At 40.5% G+C, this 16883-nt stretch overlaps 1 protein-coding gene across 2 annotated transcripts in view; it reads right to left on the bottom strand.

Moving 5' to 3' along the window:
• Positions 1–16883, bottom strand: part of PREX2 (phosphatidylinositol-3,4,5-trisphosphate dependent Rac exchange factor 2) — a 202097-nt gene that overhangs the window by 35350 nt on the left and 149864 nt on the right. For both annotated transcript variants that reach the window (XM_072151744.1, XM_072151745.1), the window contains exons 29-35: positions 15305–15395; positions 13903–14031; positions 10728–10769; positions 10336–10553; positions 9097–9199; positions 6526–6669; positions 4098–4212 (exon numbers count right to left, since the gene is read on the bottom strand). In XM_072151744.1, the coding sequence (XP_072007845.1) occupies positions 4098–4212; positions 6526–6669; positions 9097–9199; positions 10336–10553; positions 10728–10769; positions 13903–14031; positions 15305–15395 (842 nt within the window). The remainder of the gene's footprint in view (positions 1–4097; positions 4213–6525; positions 6670–9096; positions 9200–10335; positions 10554–10727; positions 10770–13902; positions 14032–15304; positions 15396–16883) is intronic.

Here is a 16883-nt window from a genome sequence, read left to right as displayed (position 1 = left end):
TCATCAGGAAGAGAGATGTATGTAAGTAGTTATTGCAGCTGAAAAAATTCTGGAAATCAGCAGTGAACGTATTAGTTAGGACCTTACCCTGAAATAGTTTTCATGCAACTTAAAAATATATTTCACAAAACTCAGAATAGAATTCTCAACATCACATGCTGGATATTGACTGATATTACAAAGCCAATCACTGACTGCAGTGGTGACTTGCGTCATTAGGTAAGTACTCATTTCCTATTGCAACAAAAGATTTGTTTTGGGTCCTAATTAAATTAGTTCAAACCAATGTTGCTCTGATTGTGCTGGAAATTAGTATATACATTGGTATACATTTTTACTATTTTTTTAATTTTTTAATTCTCTTTGACCCATACAAGCTCCTTTAGCTCTTGGATGTATGACAGTACAGGCAGTCCCCGGGTTACATACAAGATAGGGTCTGTAGGTTTGTTCTTAAGTTGAGTTTGTATGTAAGTCAGAACTGTATATTTTATCATTGTAATCCCAGCCAGAACTTTTTTGGTCTCTGTGACAATTGGATTTAAAAAATGTTGGATTGTCATAAGAATCAGGATTTACACTAAAGCTTCATTGCAGACACCTGTGATAATTGTTATAGCTGTTTATTGTAGTCTAGGACTAAAGTAGAATAAATTACCAATATCCAGAGGTCCGTTTGTAACTAGGGGTCGTATGTAAGTCGAGTGTTCTTAAGTAGGGGACCGCCTGTATTAGCATTTTGAAATATTTATCCAAAAAGAATTGGATTATTATTATGTAACTCTGTAAAGAAACTTCCTGGAAACTGGTTGGACTATGTCTGACGTGGCGGAGCTTTCTGTTACAGTCTCCATCGGTTTTCCGGCAGAGACTATTGTAAATCTGGTGGGCTACACCCCTACCCGCCCACTGCTCACCTCGCTCACTGCCCCAAAACACCCAAAGTGGAGTGTGAGAAGCCGTAGTGAATCTCCCCCAGTATATCCTAAAGAACCAAATTCATGATTTATGCTAAGTTATGGGGATTTAAAGAAGACCTGTCACCACATTTTTACCCCTCTGACTAACAATACCTGCTGATAAAGGGTTACAAGTCCTCCCCATATCACCTTAAATTATCTGCCAATGGGGCCCTGTACCTTAAAGGGGTATTCCCATCTGGGAATTTACATTTAATTAAATTCATCTTCCTTATGTAAACATTTCTTCAATTGGATGTTAATTAAAAAAATGTTCCTGTGTGAAGATAATTTCTCATAAATGTAGCCAAGTTGTCCCTTAGAAACCAGATAGCTTCCTCGGATACGACCACGTCACACTCTGGCAGCGGTGGCCAGACTTGCGCTATAGAGTCCTGTTGGACCACCAGGATTCAGCAGTCATTACCACAGGGTGGCTGTGCAACATTTTATATACAATAACCTTTTGTTTCTTTGTGCACTCAATCCATCAGAGGTGGCCGTATCCGAGGAAGCTATCTCGTTTCTAAGGGACAACATGTCTACATTTATGAGAAATTATCTTCACACAGGAACATTTTTTTTAATGACATCTAATTGAAGAAATGTTTACATATGGCAGATTAATGAAACTGAATGTGAATGCCCAGATGAGAATACCTCTTTAATTACAGACAATTTTCTGATATGAAAATTAGCTTATGTGACTCATGTCTGTTATCTGTGACTTTTCTCTCTCTCAGGCTGGCAGTGAACCCTGCCCCATTGTTCTGACTGACAACTCTGTGCCTCTTCAAATCACTGCCCTGCCTTCTTGTACTTATGGACTGTCTGCTAATATTTAACTACAGTCATATAAAGCTCTATGTACAGATAGGAAATATTGTGTAAATTTTACACGGTGCCTTGTGTTACATTCATGACATGTAACCAGTGACATCATCGCAGGTCTCTCATCCTCCTAACAATAGCAAACTGTACACCATGCATGTGATTACATGAAATCACAGCAGAGAATGAGGAGGAGAAGAAGTCCATGAAGGCTGCTGTGACTTCATGTGATGAGATACATGCATGGGTTACAGTTTTCTATTGTTAAGCTGCTAAAGGACCTGTGATGATGTCACTGCGGTCACATGACATGAACTGTGGCCAGTAAGGAGGCATAAGTCATGGGGAGGATTAGATAGGAGGGTTCGGCCGTGCAGGACAACCCCCCCCTCCTCTGATTTATGTGGATGTAAGCGAAACAATTTTTAGCTAAAAGAAGGGTGTCGGTTAGTTATTAGGACTCTGTCCTGTCACTGGTTGTATATGTGGTGTACTGGTTCCCTTTAATTAAAAAAAAAACTAATTTTTTTCCAATCCTAGCTATAAATCTCATTAGGGAAAGATCTCTGATATATTGTAGGCCAGATTTCATGTCATAAAATGTTCTACTGTGTTATGTAGAAATACAGAAATGTCTCTCATCTATTTACTGCACTCACTGGCATTTTATCAAGACAAAGTGAATCCATGGATTGTATAATTTCATTCCGAGTGCATTAAATGGATTACTTCCAGGAGTCATAAGTAAATTAATTGTAAAGATTCCTTCCACTTCGGCTTTTAATTTAAAAGAATCATTTTTATTGTTTCTCACAAACTCAGGAAAACGTTCATTTGTCTCAAGAATGTTTAGCTAATCGGTAGAGCGACATATTTGACATGCATTTAGAGGTTCTCATGGGGCCTGTTTGCAACTAAAGAAGCCGGCGTCACATTCGGAGCCACTGGGGGACAGCTCTCCTCCATAGTCTTCTGCATTTCATTAGGAACATTCACACTATGCTTAGTTCTCATTAATGATGAATGTTTAATCTTTACCAGAAGCTTAACCACAACCTATTCTAGGAGCCTGTAGCCCACAGGGACAACTCAATGCCAGCCTTAAGGAAATGTTCACTAGGTCCTATAATTTCATACTGAACATTATATATCGGTAAAGATAAAATAACTGAACAGTGTAATTAATATTAAATTAAAGTCTGGTATTGGCAAAGGTTGCTACTAGATATGAGCGAGTATACTTGTCCGGGCTTGATGCTCATTCGAGTATTAGCGTACTCGTAATGGCTCGTTGCTCGGAGGAGTATCTCGCCGGCTTGAGATCAAGCATTTACTTAACAAAACACAGTGAAGAACAGTGAAGAATACAATGAAAACAGTGAACACAGGATCATTTAAGTGAAGAACACAGTGAAGAACACAGTGAAGAACACATTGCACATGTTCCGTACATCTGCTAACTTATCCGAAGACATGCGTGCGGAACAGTGTTCTTCACCATAGTGAAGAACAATATGTGTGAAGAGCACATTGCAGATGTATGGAAACATCTGCAATGTGTTCTTCACACAAATGCATTGGGGAAGGGAGGTCACAACTTCCTAAGGTGACTGTCCCTACAGGTCAGCTTTGCAGTCATATAGTGCTTTAAGGAAAATGCCTTCTGCACATTCAGGGTAAGAAATTTGCGAGCTGAAGTTTCAGGGTAAGGAATTTACATGCTAAATATTCTGGGTACAGAATATCCAAATATGCTTTCAAGAAATTTTCCGCCATTGTTGCCCTAAAAAAGGAAGCTCCCAATAAACTAATACCTTACTATCGGGAAGCCTTGTGACATAGGAAAATAATCATCTAGTAAGTGTAGACACCCACTCATAGGTAGCACTGTTTCTGTGTCATTGCTCCTCATCGTTGTAGTGTAGAGACCTGGTTGGAGGAAGGGAAAAGTGGGGCAAAAAAAAAAATCTGATTCTACCTCCAGGAAATGGTTTATCCCAGATTTCCAACTACAGACCACAAACATAGATTTGGTTTTCCCTATCTTTACATTAGAGAAAAGGATGCACCTTGTACACAGCGCATAGAGGGAAAGGTTATAGCGAAGACTGAGTGACTGACGCCAGGTCACCACAAATGACCATGGAGTCTCAGCAATGACAGGTCTGGATTATCTCTGCTTTATTACGGGGCTCTACGGGTAGTCTACTATTATGTTGCCGCCAAATTACAGGGTAGTACAATTTACCGCTTGTTACAAATACCAGAAGAGCCCAACATCTAAATGGCGGCAGATGAGTGACTTACCTCAGCTTCTGATTGTACTGTTTAACTTTCTCAAGTGACGCGGCATTAATCTGGGCCTGAAATTCTTCAATAGAAACATTATCCTTGTAATAATAGCCGTCCATACTCTCCAGAGCTGAAATAGGAAGAGATATTGCACTCATTTTTTTTTCCATTGTAGCCTGGAACATTGCGCAGTCTCATGCTATTCTGATTTTATAGCCGTACTGTGATTTAACAATACAGGTGAGCAGCCATCAAAGCCGAGGTTATTAAAAAGAGTAGTCAGGAATGGCAAGAAATAGGATAACATCTAGGCTTCATCTCTGACTTATGGGCAACCTATAAAGTAAACGTACATCAATATCTTGGGATCAGTGGAGGCTCATACTGAAGAAGGATAATTCAAGAGGGATTTTCAGGGTAAAAATATAGATAGAATCCATCCATAGAATAGGTCATTATAATTCAACAACTAGCACCCACAGAGAAGATAATAAAGGATGGAGTAGAAAGCAGACAGCTCCATTCTTAGTGTAGTGGCTAAACTGTGTCCCTGCACCAAGATAATAATAAGGACTCCTAATTAATATTTCAGCCTGGAAATCTTTTTTAATTCCATTTGCAAATGGAATAAGTTTGTATAACAAGTAAACTCCAACCATTCAAGGAAACCATGTAGTTGATTCTTAGCTCAGTTATAATTAATTCCATATATTAAGGGTGAAACAAAAACATTCTAGTGATTTTTCACAATTTTCCAACGTATGACTTTTGCAGCTAGCACGGATACCTATACATTGCAGTCAATTAGACAATCGCCATTAATCCAGATTGATCATCTAAACTGAGCTCTGATAAAGGTAGATAATAACTTAATAAGACTGGGAGATACCAAGTTTTCTGACAGCAAGATGTGGCTAAGGATTTCACAATGAAAATCATTCTGCAGCTTGCAATGTATGTTCATGCTAGCTGCAGGGGCCAAACTGGTCAGAAGATAATATTTATCCCGAAAAACATACATTTTAATGACAAAAAGGTATCCATAGCATTCAAAAAATGCCATATTTTGGTGAAAAATATTGCTATATCATTAGCATAAGCAGTAGGCGTTTTGGGGTCCAAGCCTTCTAGGGTACCCGTGGCCACCCAAACTACCCAACACATTTTATACTCACAAGGGCCTCCAACCATGAAGTCATCATACATCTCTTCCTGCTCTCAATACATATGTACACAAGTGCCATTTCAAAAACTTTGAAGGACCTCCAAAGGTCCTGAAACCGCAGATTGAAAGCAGCAGAAGGGACACATTCTTCATTTCCCAAGAAGCCTAAATTCTAATACCATATGTAGTGATTTCCAAAATTGTAGGGGCTATAATATTCGTACATCCTAGGGCTTGTTTCAGTGATAATTGACCCATCGACATAAGGGTACGACCGGGCGGTCACACGTCCAGCACGCTGGAGAGGAGAAAGGATGAACACTGCTCACCCCTCCCCTCTCCATAGAGCAGCACATGGCCATGGTGCAGTGTTATGGTGCTGGCCACATTGGCATCAACAAGGACCAATATCTGGCCGCAAATGGTGCAGCTGGATATCGGCCCCAATTACGGTCGTGAAGAGAAATATGTCTAACATGCTCCGCCTTACTCATCCTTTTGCAAAAATTGGAGTATGTTTCAATATGCGGGCATTGATTTAGTGGCTACACTATAGAGTTTATTAATTTATTCTTGCTTATTTTATTTTTTTAGTAAAGATCCAGGGTTACAGATCTTTTGGGTATTTAGCAGTGAGCTAATGTTCTGTAGTCAGCTAGTGGACTGTATGATTGATGACTACACCAAATTATATCCGCTCTGTCTATAAGAAGCTGAGGGAGGTTTCCACTCGTCTGATGAGGGTGCATTCACACATTCAGTTTTTCAGATGCAGTTTTTTGGAGCCAAAAGGAGATGTGGATGATAATGGGTGAGAGCATATCATTGAGAGAAGATGTTCTTCCTCTCTTTTCACTCTATTCCGGGTTTGGAAATCAAAAACTGCATCTGAAAAACTGAACGTGTGACCACAGTCTGATATATGTAACCTCATTTGTGAAAAAGGCTGGAATAGAGGCATGTAAGAGGGGATTGCTCACTAAATAATAATAATAATAATAATAATAATAATCTTTATTTATAGCGGCATAATATTCCGTAGCGCATTACAAATAATTTGGGCTTTGTCTTTACTTTGCATGGCTGTGGGACTCCACCAATCATTGTCACTGTGGCTTATCCTTCATCACATATAATGGGATCACATTTCCGACCTAAAGATTTGGTTAATTCATCATTACAGGGATACAGCAGGTCCGAGAAAATGAGAATCCAATTTCCAGCAGAGACCTTTTTTTTTTTTTTTTGCTAGAAAATTGGAAAACAAAAAGTGTTCACCTTGAGAAAATAGGACAGGGTGAATCTTAAATCCTCCTCCATTCTTCAGCCTATGTGGAAGATGCTCGAAATGATAACTGTCTAAATAGAAGTAAATTTTCAGAGCTTGTCGGCTTCCTTCTGCCTGATAGGTCAGGGGAACATCTGAGAATAAAAGTGAAAATGTTATTAGTCTCTCACAGACCTGCCTTGACACGCCGAGCTACAATAGTCCAGCAATATGTTTACCTCCTTGACCTGCTTTACCACAGTAGTTCAGCAATATTTGTACCTCCATGACCTGCTTCACCACAATAGTCCAGCAATACTTCTACCTCCATGACCTGGTGCACCACAGAAGTCCAGCAATATTTCTACCTCATTGACCTGCTGTACCACAATAGTCCAGCAATATTTCTACCTTATTGACCTGCTGCACCACAATAGTCCAGCAATATTTCTACCTCTTTGACCTGCTGTAGCACAATAGTCCAGCAATATTTCCACCTTCATGACCTGCTGCACCACAGAAGTGTAGAAATACATCTACCTCGTTGACCTGCTGAACCACAATAGTCTAGAAATACTTCTACACTTGTAGATAAGGACAACAGCTACATGACATTACTCAGACTGTCAAATGTAGGTGCTCTTGTATAGACTTCTGTATCATATAAAAGAGTGGTAAATAAATTCATGGGAAAGTTAAAGGGGTATTCTGGAAATATAAACATGTGATACAAAAACCCCTGATGCTATAAATAAATGAATATAACAAAACTCAATGTCATTAGTCACAAAATGGAGCCTAACTAGTTTGATTTTACAATTCACAAAATTGTATTGCTTCCCTAAAGCATGCAGAGTTATTACCAAGATGGCCACCACTGGAAACTACAAGTCCCATGATCCTTTAGTTCTCAGTATCTCCTCCTCCCTCTTATGCTCTTCGCACAGTGATAATGTAACAGATTGTCCTGCTAAGTTACCATAGTAATGATGTGTAACTGTCATCACTGCACATTTCCACAACACTGGCCATACTGGATGAACTGCAACCAACCGACTACAGCCAAAAGTAGTGGTGATCACATGACCTGCCCATGAAGGTGCAGGACATGTGATGTGGACATGTGACCAGCGGCCATCTTCTATCCTGTGTCTGCTCCACGTGGAGGAAATTAATGGACTGATTAAAGGGCCAGTAGCATTTTAATTCTTCATTACAGCGTATGTCACCAGCATTTTTCTGCTAAGGGGAGCATTATTAGCTTATATTTTACTGCCACTTTTGTATATGAATTATGTTTATTCCTTGAATACCCCTTTAACTGCCCACTAGGTACATGAAAATGCTGTTGTATAAGCTTTACCCATGTGATGCTATACTTTCCTGTGAATTTCTCTATCATGATGACTCTACAATAGCTGTATCATATATTTGTTCTGAAGTATGTGGCAAGTTTTCAATATTGCAAATTTCTTCTCCGTTAGGAACTATTTTGCTGTCACTTGTGTTTCTCATCTTTATATTATGATCCAGATAAATTATTGTGTCTGTGCCAGTTTTTTGTATGTGTCTGTCCACGTTTGTCCACATTTGCATGAAAAAAGTGTCTTTGGAGCTTGCACATGGATTTATTATCTGTTTGCGTCACACTTGTATCACAATTGTATTTTTACTTGAAAGATATCTCATATCATATATGATAGATTAAAGAATCCCATATTTCAGATCACATAGGATTTGCCACTACAGAACTGGACATACAGGTACTTTGTAAAAAGTATTCCAACTATGGGGGTTATGTATCATATGAGCGCCGCTGCTCCGGCACAGCCAAATACATCAATGCTCTGGTGTCCTGATGTATCCGGCAGGGCCCTGTGCAGCTTATATCTCTACGCCAGGCTCTGTCTGGCATGGAAATAAACGCAGCCGGCAGATTTTTCCATATGATCCCTGCGGGCTGCAGCTGGTGTGTAGATGCAGGGTCAGGAACGCCATGTGTCGGCCCACCCCCTGCCGGCCGTGCTCAAAACACTGCCAACCGCACCCCTTTCACACCCCCCTAGAGTGAAGGTAGCAGATTGGGGAGAATAATCACAAATGCTAGCTGCAAACTTGCATTTGCGATTATTTCTGGACTAATAAATAACCCCCAATGTCTTTAGCTGTCTGTATCTCTGTAGCTTACAAAGCAATACGCCTGATGTGATCTGAAAGATGAGACACTTATCTTTAAGTATGACACTAAACTTGACTTATCTAATGTTAAAATGAGGTCAGAAGAGTCATATTTGCCTGGCTTTGGATGGGAAATTTTTTTTATACGTTAACAGGTGAAATGACATTCAATACCTTACATGTGGGCCCTGTAATTTAGTGGGGTAATAACCTGGTGACAGGTTCCCTTTACATAGAATTTTAAAGACTGAGGAGATTCCAGAAAGGGGAATTGTAGATAAACTACAGGGAACTACAAGCTGCAGGGTGAGTAAGATGCTGCTCCACATAATAAGATATATTTATACATACTTCCACATAGTATTACTAATTAACAACCAATAAATAATAAAAATAATACATACTTGCAATTTGTGGCCCGTGTTCTGCTTGCCTAAAGTAAAACATGACCTTCTCCAAGTCAAACAGAGCAACAAGTGAGTCCTCCAGCATAGCTTGTTCATCTGTCTGTAGGAAAAAGGAGATGAAACAATACTACATAATACATACACACAACAATGATGGAATACGTAACAAGAATTAATATGATTTCAAGCACAAGTTCAATAATGAAAGTCAGCATGAAAATGAAGATTAGAAGAATTATATTACATTATAGGTCCTTTCATCAGCCGTATACAATGGAGCGTATGAGGACAATGAAATGCAAGATAAATCCTCCCATTAGGAAACAATTGGTACACGCTCTTATCAAATGCAGTGTTTGTAAAAACATCTGCAACATTTAGGAGAACGTCTGTCTAACCCAACTCCAATATTTTCATTATAAATTTCATTATGCATTTTATAAAAAGTGAAAACAAGTCCATGGTGATACCAGAATAAGGAATATGCAGGGGCGGACTAAGACTGCCATGGGCCTTGGGTTGTATGAATATTATAACCCCTACAAGTCTGGAAGTCACCACGTAGTACTAGAATCAAGGTTCTTGGGGAATGGAGGATGTGTCCCTTCCGCCTGCTTTCAATCTCAGGACCTTTGGAGCACATTCAAAGGTTCCAAAATGGTTCTTGTGTACATGTGAATTGAGAGCAGTAACAGATGTAATGAGTGAAGGTCCTTCTCAGCATAAAATTTGGTGTGTTGTTTGGGTGGCCCCCTAGAAGGCCTGGACCCCAGGCTACCACCCAAGCCGACTATATTATAAGCCACTGCTGGGAATATGATTTGGGTGGATTCTGCTAAGGCTTTGTCTAGAAAGTGAAAGAACGTAAATAAGTAAAGGGTTTTACAGGATTCACATATTTATGTGCTTAGGGATCCCTAATATCAATTCAGTGGGGGTCCAAACCCAGTACATCCAACTATAACAGAAGCTGTGACTGCCAAATCTGGCACAGTGTATGGAGCCAGAAGCAAACATCACCCCCTATTGTGTTACTCTTCTACACTACTTTTAATAGTGACCAGTCACAGCTGCCATCACTGATGAACCCCATTCATCCTTATAGGAGCCCCCCATTCCAATATTGACTTCTTCTACAGACCCCTGGGGGAAGAAAAGGTCATCAATAAGGTCATCAGGCCGTCAAACTTGAGCCCCCAGATATTAGTAATGTACAGGATTATTAATGTCCATTACCATATTTGGAGACAGAAGAGACTGGAAGTGGAAAAGAACGCCGGCATTCGCAATCTGCTCCAACCACCTCCTGCTGGCTTCCTGGGTTTCCACTTCATATTCTCTATTGCTGTCATACATGTGATTCAATGCAGCCATCAGCTGTTCAGAAAAGGCACAGACGGTGGCCACTAAACTCTGGCAAAACACCATATCTCTCCTCAGCTGTACTTCACTATCTGCAGAGACAAATAGAGAAAATCTGTCGTTTAGCCCATTATATGTTGTTATCACTCACATAAGTCAATGTACAAGGTTAATGTTCAAACTCCGTCTTTGGATTCATTTATATGCTGATAATTTGTGGCTTTAACTAAGATATCCGATTTTTAAATATGCCCCAATATTCTTACCTGTATATTCTAGCAGGGCCAACAATATCCGAGTTTCCACCTCTGAAACAAACAAATGACAAATTTTGGTTAGTGTCATATAGGGTAGGTGGATGTACTATATGCATCAGGTAGATGTCGTCGGGACATACGGGTAAAACCTCTTGACCATTTCGGAATATGAAGGTGTTTGCTTCTAAACATTTTGGAGAGAGAAGGGTTGGACATGTTGGACTTTGAGAAGACCAGTTACATTGTAATAAGGGGTATAAAGACCCTCTTGATTGAGAAAATATGCGTGTTCTGTAAGCATCTGTATGTTGTATGTTGGGTGGGGGGTTTCAGGAGGAAAAGAAGTTATCCCAAGGAGTCAGCTATAGACCTCATGCATATTGTATGATCACCTGTAGACCTCATGCACATGATGCTCATGAGATTTGACCAGGAGCTGGTTGCACAAACTGCTAATAACTCACCACACCATTGTCAATAGGGCATGTTCACGATGTGGTGGATGCACCATGAGGCACGGTGCATAACTTCGCCTTGAAACGTGCCGAATGCCCACAACACACAAGATAGGGCAGGTCCTATTCCTACCCATCTTTTGTGGCCTGGACAGTCACTTCCTATGGACAGTAGCAGGGTGGCACTAACCTGCCAATATCAGACGGGCATTAAGCAATAACACATGGAAAAATGCCCACATTCATGAGGCCTTATACCCCATGTTCTCTATAAATCACAATGTTGTAATCTTTGAAAGGCAAGGCTGCTTATTTCTCAATCTTTTATGTTTCCCAACAAAACCGAAGATTGCAATCTCCATAAGCGCCTCAAACATTTCCTGGAGATTACTTTATCTGCTTTAAGATTTTGATGCTGGGATTGGCTAGATGCCTTTTGATGAAAGACTAATCAAAAGAAACTTGTTGATGGTTTAGGGCATCACTGTTGAATCTGGATCTGGAGCTGTGGGAAATAAGCTAAATTAGACTGCGGAAAGTAGAACTGTTGCTTTAATCTCCTTTGGATTTCGGCAAAATAAACATACTCATAAATCTTCTGAAGTATCATTCCCTTGCCATCAAAATACATTACAGTAAGTGCTGACAATGCATTCTACTTGGAATTACTTTACAATGTTATGTGGATACATCCAGCTGACCTCAATGAAATGTCATTTTTCAAATATGGTAAATATTCGGTATTCTCAATAATAAACCTTTGGAACGAGCCATGATTAAGCCCTTAAGGCGTGAAAGAGAAACATGGTGAGATTTCATACCAATGACATAAAGGGACATTAGGCTGTTTGGTATTCATGTCATGGACATAGAACATGCTTGGCTTTTGGATTATCAAAGATTCTTTCGACCGTTATCAGAATCTGTCATCAGAAATAAACCAATTAAACCACTACCATTATGTTGTCAAGCAGCTGAACAGATTCTAGATTATGTTTCTTTCATGACCCAGCTTGGTGGCATCATCCAGAAAATAAACTTTGAAGTGAGATGTTAATTGGTTCTATAAAGTCAGGGAGGAAGAGAGTTTAACACTGAAGTCAAGCTCTCCATACCTCTGAACACATCCATTGGGGCACATTTACTTACCCGGTCCATTCGCGTTCCAGCGGCGGCTTCTCGGACGAGCGTTCGGGTCTTCCGGCGATTCATGAAGGTCCTGCGTGCCGATGTCCACCAGGTGTCGCTGCTGCGCCGAGGTCCGCCGAGTTGCATCGGAGTTCACTGATCTCTTCCTGGTGCATGTGAGTATGGCCCGTGCGACCAATTTTTTGTTTTAAATGCGGTGATTTTTCCGAATCCGTCGGGTTTTCGTTCAGCCACGCCCCCCGATTTCTGTTGCGTGCATGCCGGCGCCGATGCGCCACAATCCGATCGCGTGTGCCAAAAACCCGGGGCAATTCGTGGAAAATCGGGAAAAAGCAAATCGGGCCCTTAGTAAATGACCCCCATTGTCTCTATTGCTGGGGGTCTGATTTGATGGAAATTAGAGGAATTGTTTTACATCAGTAGATGCTCTTAAAGAAGCATTGCAGGAGAGGAGTGGTGGTTGTGTATATAAAAATAACTAAGAATTGGTTAAAAAAGAACCAGTAGCCACTGTATAGATTCTCCGCCACTACCTTCCAATACTAACTAGGTCTAGAATGATCATACACTTGCAACACATCCTGGTTCACACATAAAACACCCACTCAACCATTCACTATTTGCGTGGAGCGTGATTGGTGAGTTCCTGTATTTTGAAATGAAACAGGAAGCAGAGACTAACATAAAAACCAGGAGTTCTTGTATATTGTTTTATCTTTATATTCATATCAAAATACAATAAAAATTAAAGTTCTCCCACCCTGGAAAACCCCTATAACTTTGTTTCATGACCTTCCCATAACATGCAGATGACACGTAACTCAGCGGCAGACTTCTGAATGGGTTCCCCCTTCCCACTTACAAAATATACATATTTGTATACTCACACATGCGAATTACAATCAAACACATATACACTCATATATATATATTTATATAAGCATATACAAATTTATAAACTGAGGAGAGGCAGCGATCACCCACTCGTGCTGATGCTGGGCGGGCACACGTTTGTGTGAATGTACCCTTATACTGTACAATGTGCAGTATAATATGTATATAATGGTGCACATCTTCCATTCTTTAGAGTGTCAGGTTGAATGATGGGGCCCCCTGACACTGCGGGCCCCACAGTAGCTACTATGACTGCTGCCACTGTAGTATGGCCCTGACATCACTGACCTAAGGTAGCGAGTATCTCACAGCAGAACAAAAAGGTTGGAGTACAAAATATACTTGTTCTATATGCTGATGGATCCTGCTGAACTCTTTAGGATCAATCAATTCTAATTTAGTGTGTAAAGGCAACAATTACACATCATAGCCACTTGGTGAGAAATTGGTGGGCAACCAGGTCAATTTCAGACACAAAAAGAGAGCAGATAAAAAAGTAGAGAACAGAATAGTAAATAATAATGGCAAAGAAGAAAATTAATTATCTGCTATCGCGTCCATAGGAGTGTGGTAGATTTGATGGAGGTCCACATGTCTGTCAATAGTGACAGGGTCTTTACCTGTTCTCTTTATAAGCTTGTCTTACATTATGGTAAAACAGTGAGAACTTGCAATTTAAAGCTCACCTTCTACAAACTTTTTAATGTTCTGTGCAAGTATGCGCACACTGCTGGGTAGGTTCCAAGGGTCCTGTTTAATGTGAAGTCGTAACCGCTTTGGACAACTTAATTTAGGTTCCATTTCCTGTTGAAATTCTACAAAATACAAAAAAAGGAAGAATGCCAACAATTATATCTTGCAAAAAGAAATCTATTCATGTGAAAATCATTAATACTCTCAATACTCTTCATATTTGCAGGACACACGTGTTAATTCAAGCGAGATTGCTGGTAATGAATTACAACAGCAATGAGCGTTGAGTAGTGAATTTTTGTTTTGTAAAAGAACTTTTTTAAGCCTAGATAATCCTGTTAAAGATTTACTGATCAGCCTAACAAACTTTCTTGAAGTTGATATGTTGGGAGAAGACAAAATTGGTAAGTGGAAGAATAGGACATAGGAAATGCTGAAGGTAGGACATCTGGGTCAAACCATTTTATAAAATGACAGGCCTTGTAGGTTGTTCCTGGTATGTAGTGGTTAGTAACTATTACATGTTTACAAGGTGGAACAACTGACATCAGGGGTATGTGGGTACCTAAGGTTTACTAACTAATCTATGAAGCTAGTGAGGACTAGCCCACATGTGCCAAGCCAATGGAGGAGTGTTTTACCACCTACCGAAACAAATAATCCTTTCATGACAAATAATCCGTCATGGCATTAACACGTGGCAGTGGTCTCTCTCAGAAGAATGAAGTGCCCAGACCAGGTGGGAAGAGTATTTAGAAATAATTTTATGGAAAATGACAAAGAATTCTTGCCCCCAAGATCAAGAATAAATTGAGCATCTGTAGGATTTGCTAGTAAGACTATTCTGATACCAGGACTATTCCGATACTAGGAAACTAATAGGAGATTTTTAAATGGAGCCCCCAAACGTGATGCACAGCATTGTGACTAAATTGGTTAAATGGTCTTAACTGTTTAATGACCTATCAGAAGGGATATGGACTACATGATCGATGCCATTGTGACACCTAGCACTCCCACTGATCAGCTTCGAGGAGCACTGGATGGGGCTGGAGGCAAAAGGCTCAATCCTGTTCACTACAGTGAGAGCCAAGCCTGCAGTAAACATGAACCACAACTACACATTGAACAAAAATGTCTGCTTGAAGTCAACAGGAAGTAGTTAAAGACCTCCACTGATCCACAAGTTAGCCACTATCCTATACTATCAGTAAGATAACTCCTTTAAGCTTTGAGGGCTCACTCCTCAAGCTACAGGACAAAGGATTGGTGCTAGATACTACAGTTCACCGTCAGAGGTCTTGTGGAGTCCATGGGTCATAGCTCCAATGTTATCACTGATCAGTGTAATATACAGTTTATTCATAGAGAGTTGAAGATATAGTTTATCTGTACCATGCAAACCTCGACCAGGTGTGAAATATTTTGTTTGCTGGAATGCTCTGGCCACAGCCGGTCCTCTCAGAAGATTAGTTATTGATTCCACCTAGCAGAAGAGAGATTTTTTTTAATGCTACCAAATAAGGAAACAAAACATGAACATCCCAACTAATTTAGAATAAGTGACAGGCAGAATGCTAATGCTTTATAATGTGCAGTATAATAATGTCCATAAATGTTATCATTGTTTATGCAGTGTAAAGCTATTAACACCTCATAGACTGTAAGCTCCTTTGAGCAGGGCCCTCATTCGTATTGGTCCATATGACTGTTTGTACTCTGTAATGTAATAATATATTTGTATATGTACACTATGATTTGTAAAGAGCTACGGAATATGATGGCGCTATATAAATAAAGATTATTATTATTACATATACACTCTCCAATCTTCTACCCTTGAAGACATTCATATTAAAGTGGTTCTCCCTAATAGAGTGCTTATACATCATAGATGGAGATGCCCTTCTTCAGACCTTCTCTATAATCCAGAGTGGAGGCTCAAGATTTTCATGTATTATGGGGACAGAGATCCATATGAATGACTGTAATGAATAATTTCCTGTTTAGCAGCAGCTATATCCCAACTTCAAAAATAGACTAAAGAATGGCTGTTAGAAAACCCTTTTATTTGTTAGTTGTAGTCCTGTGCAACATCCCCCACTGGGGCCTAGCCTTTTCTTGGGGCCTGGAGGCAGCCGGAGTGGCTGGCAGTTGTGGGCCAGGGCATTCTGGTGTCACGGTGCTTGGTATGGGGACCGGAGGGCTGTCCTACAGCCAGGCAGGTCTCCAGCAGGTAGTGTGTGCAAGAAATATGGATGCAGAGGCTGATGTACTGGATCTCCCTGGGGCAACCCCTTTTTGTGTCTGTGGTATGAGTCCCTGGGTAATGGATGGGGTGCCCTTGGTGTTACAGCCATATCCAGGGAACAGATGGAGGCAACATTGTGCAAAATAACTCACGGTTCCTTATTAGAATAACTGCAGGTAAAGGGCCAAACAATCTTGTTACATATGCGGGATTGTTGGAAATTCCGGATTACTGGAGTGGTCATGGAGAGTGATCCTCAGGAATAAATTCACCAGCCTGGTAGTAGGTGCAGGCTGGGATGTAGCTGTGTCCAGATATGGAAGCTGCAGCTTTGTCCTGGGTGTTCTGAGTGTAGCACTGAAGGTGTGCGTCACACAATCTCTCAGGTCACTCACTGACAATCTGCAAGTGTGCTCTCTAGGGAGAGCTGTTGGTAAAGAGATGACCTCTCCGGTAATAGGTGGCTGGTAAGCGCACTTGCCCCTTCCTGTCTAGGGGTTTTGTAATTCCCTGGTCAGGTGGTGGCTCACTCTCCAATCACACTCCAGTTCACATGAAGGAATACAATTGGATGATAACTTTAGCATAGTTAATCCTTTCCTGCACAGGCAGTATCTACCACTGTTAACCCCTGATGACCAGGTCTAGAACCTTCCTGGAGGGTTTGTGACTCCCTCTGTCAGCTCCTAACCTGTAAAGGGCAATGTTCACAACTACCCCTCT

This window comes from Engystomops pustulosus, chromosome 5 (assembly GCF_040894005.1).
Source record: "Engystomops pustulosus chromosome 5, aEngPut4.maternal, whole genome shotgun sequence".
Classification (NCBI taxonomy): domain Eukaryota; kingdom Metazoa; phylum Chordata; class Amphibia; order Anura; family Leptodactylidae; genus Engystomops; species Engystomops pustulosus.
This window is presented reverse-complemented; position numbering and strand designations above follow the sequence as displayed.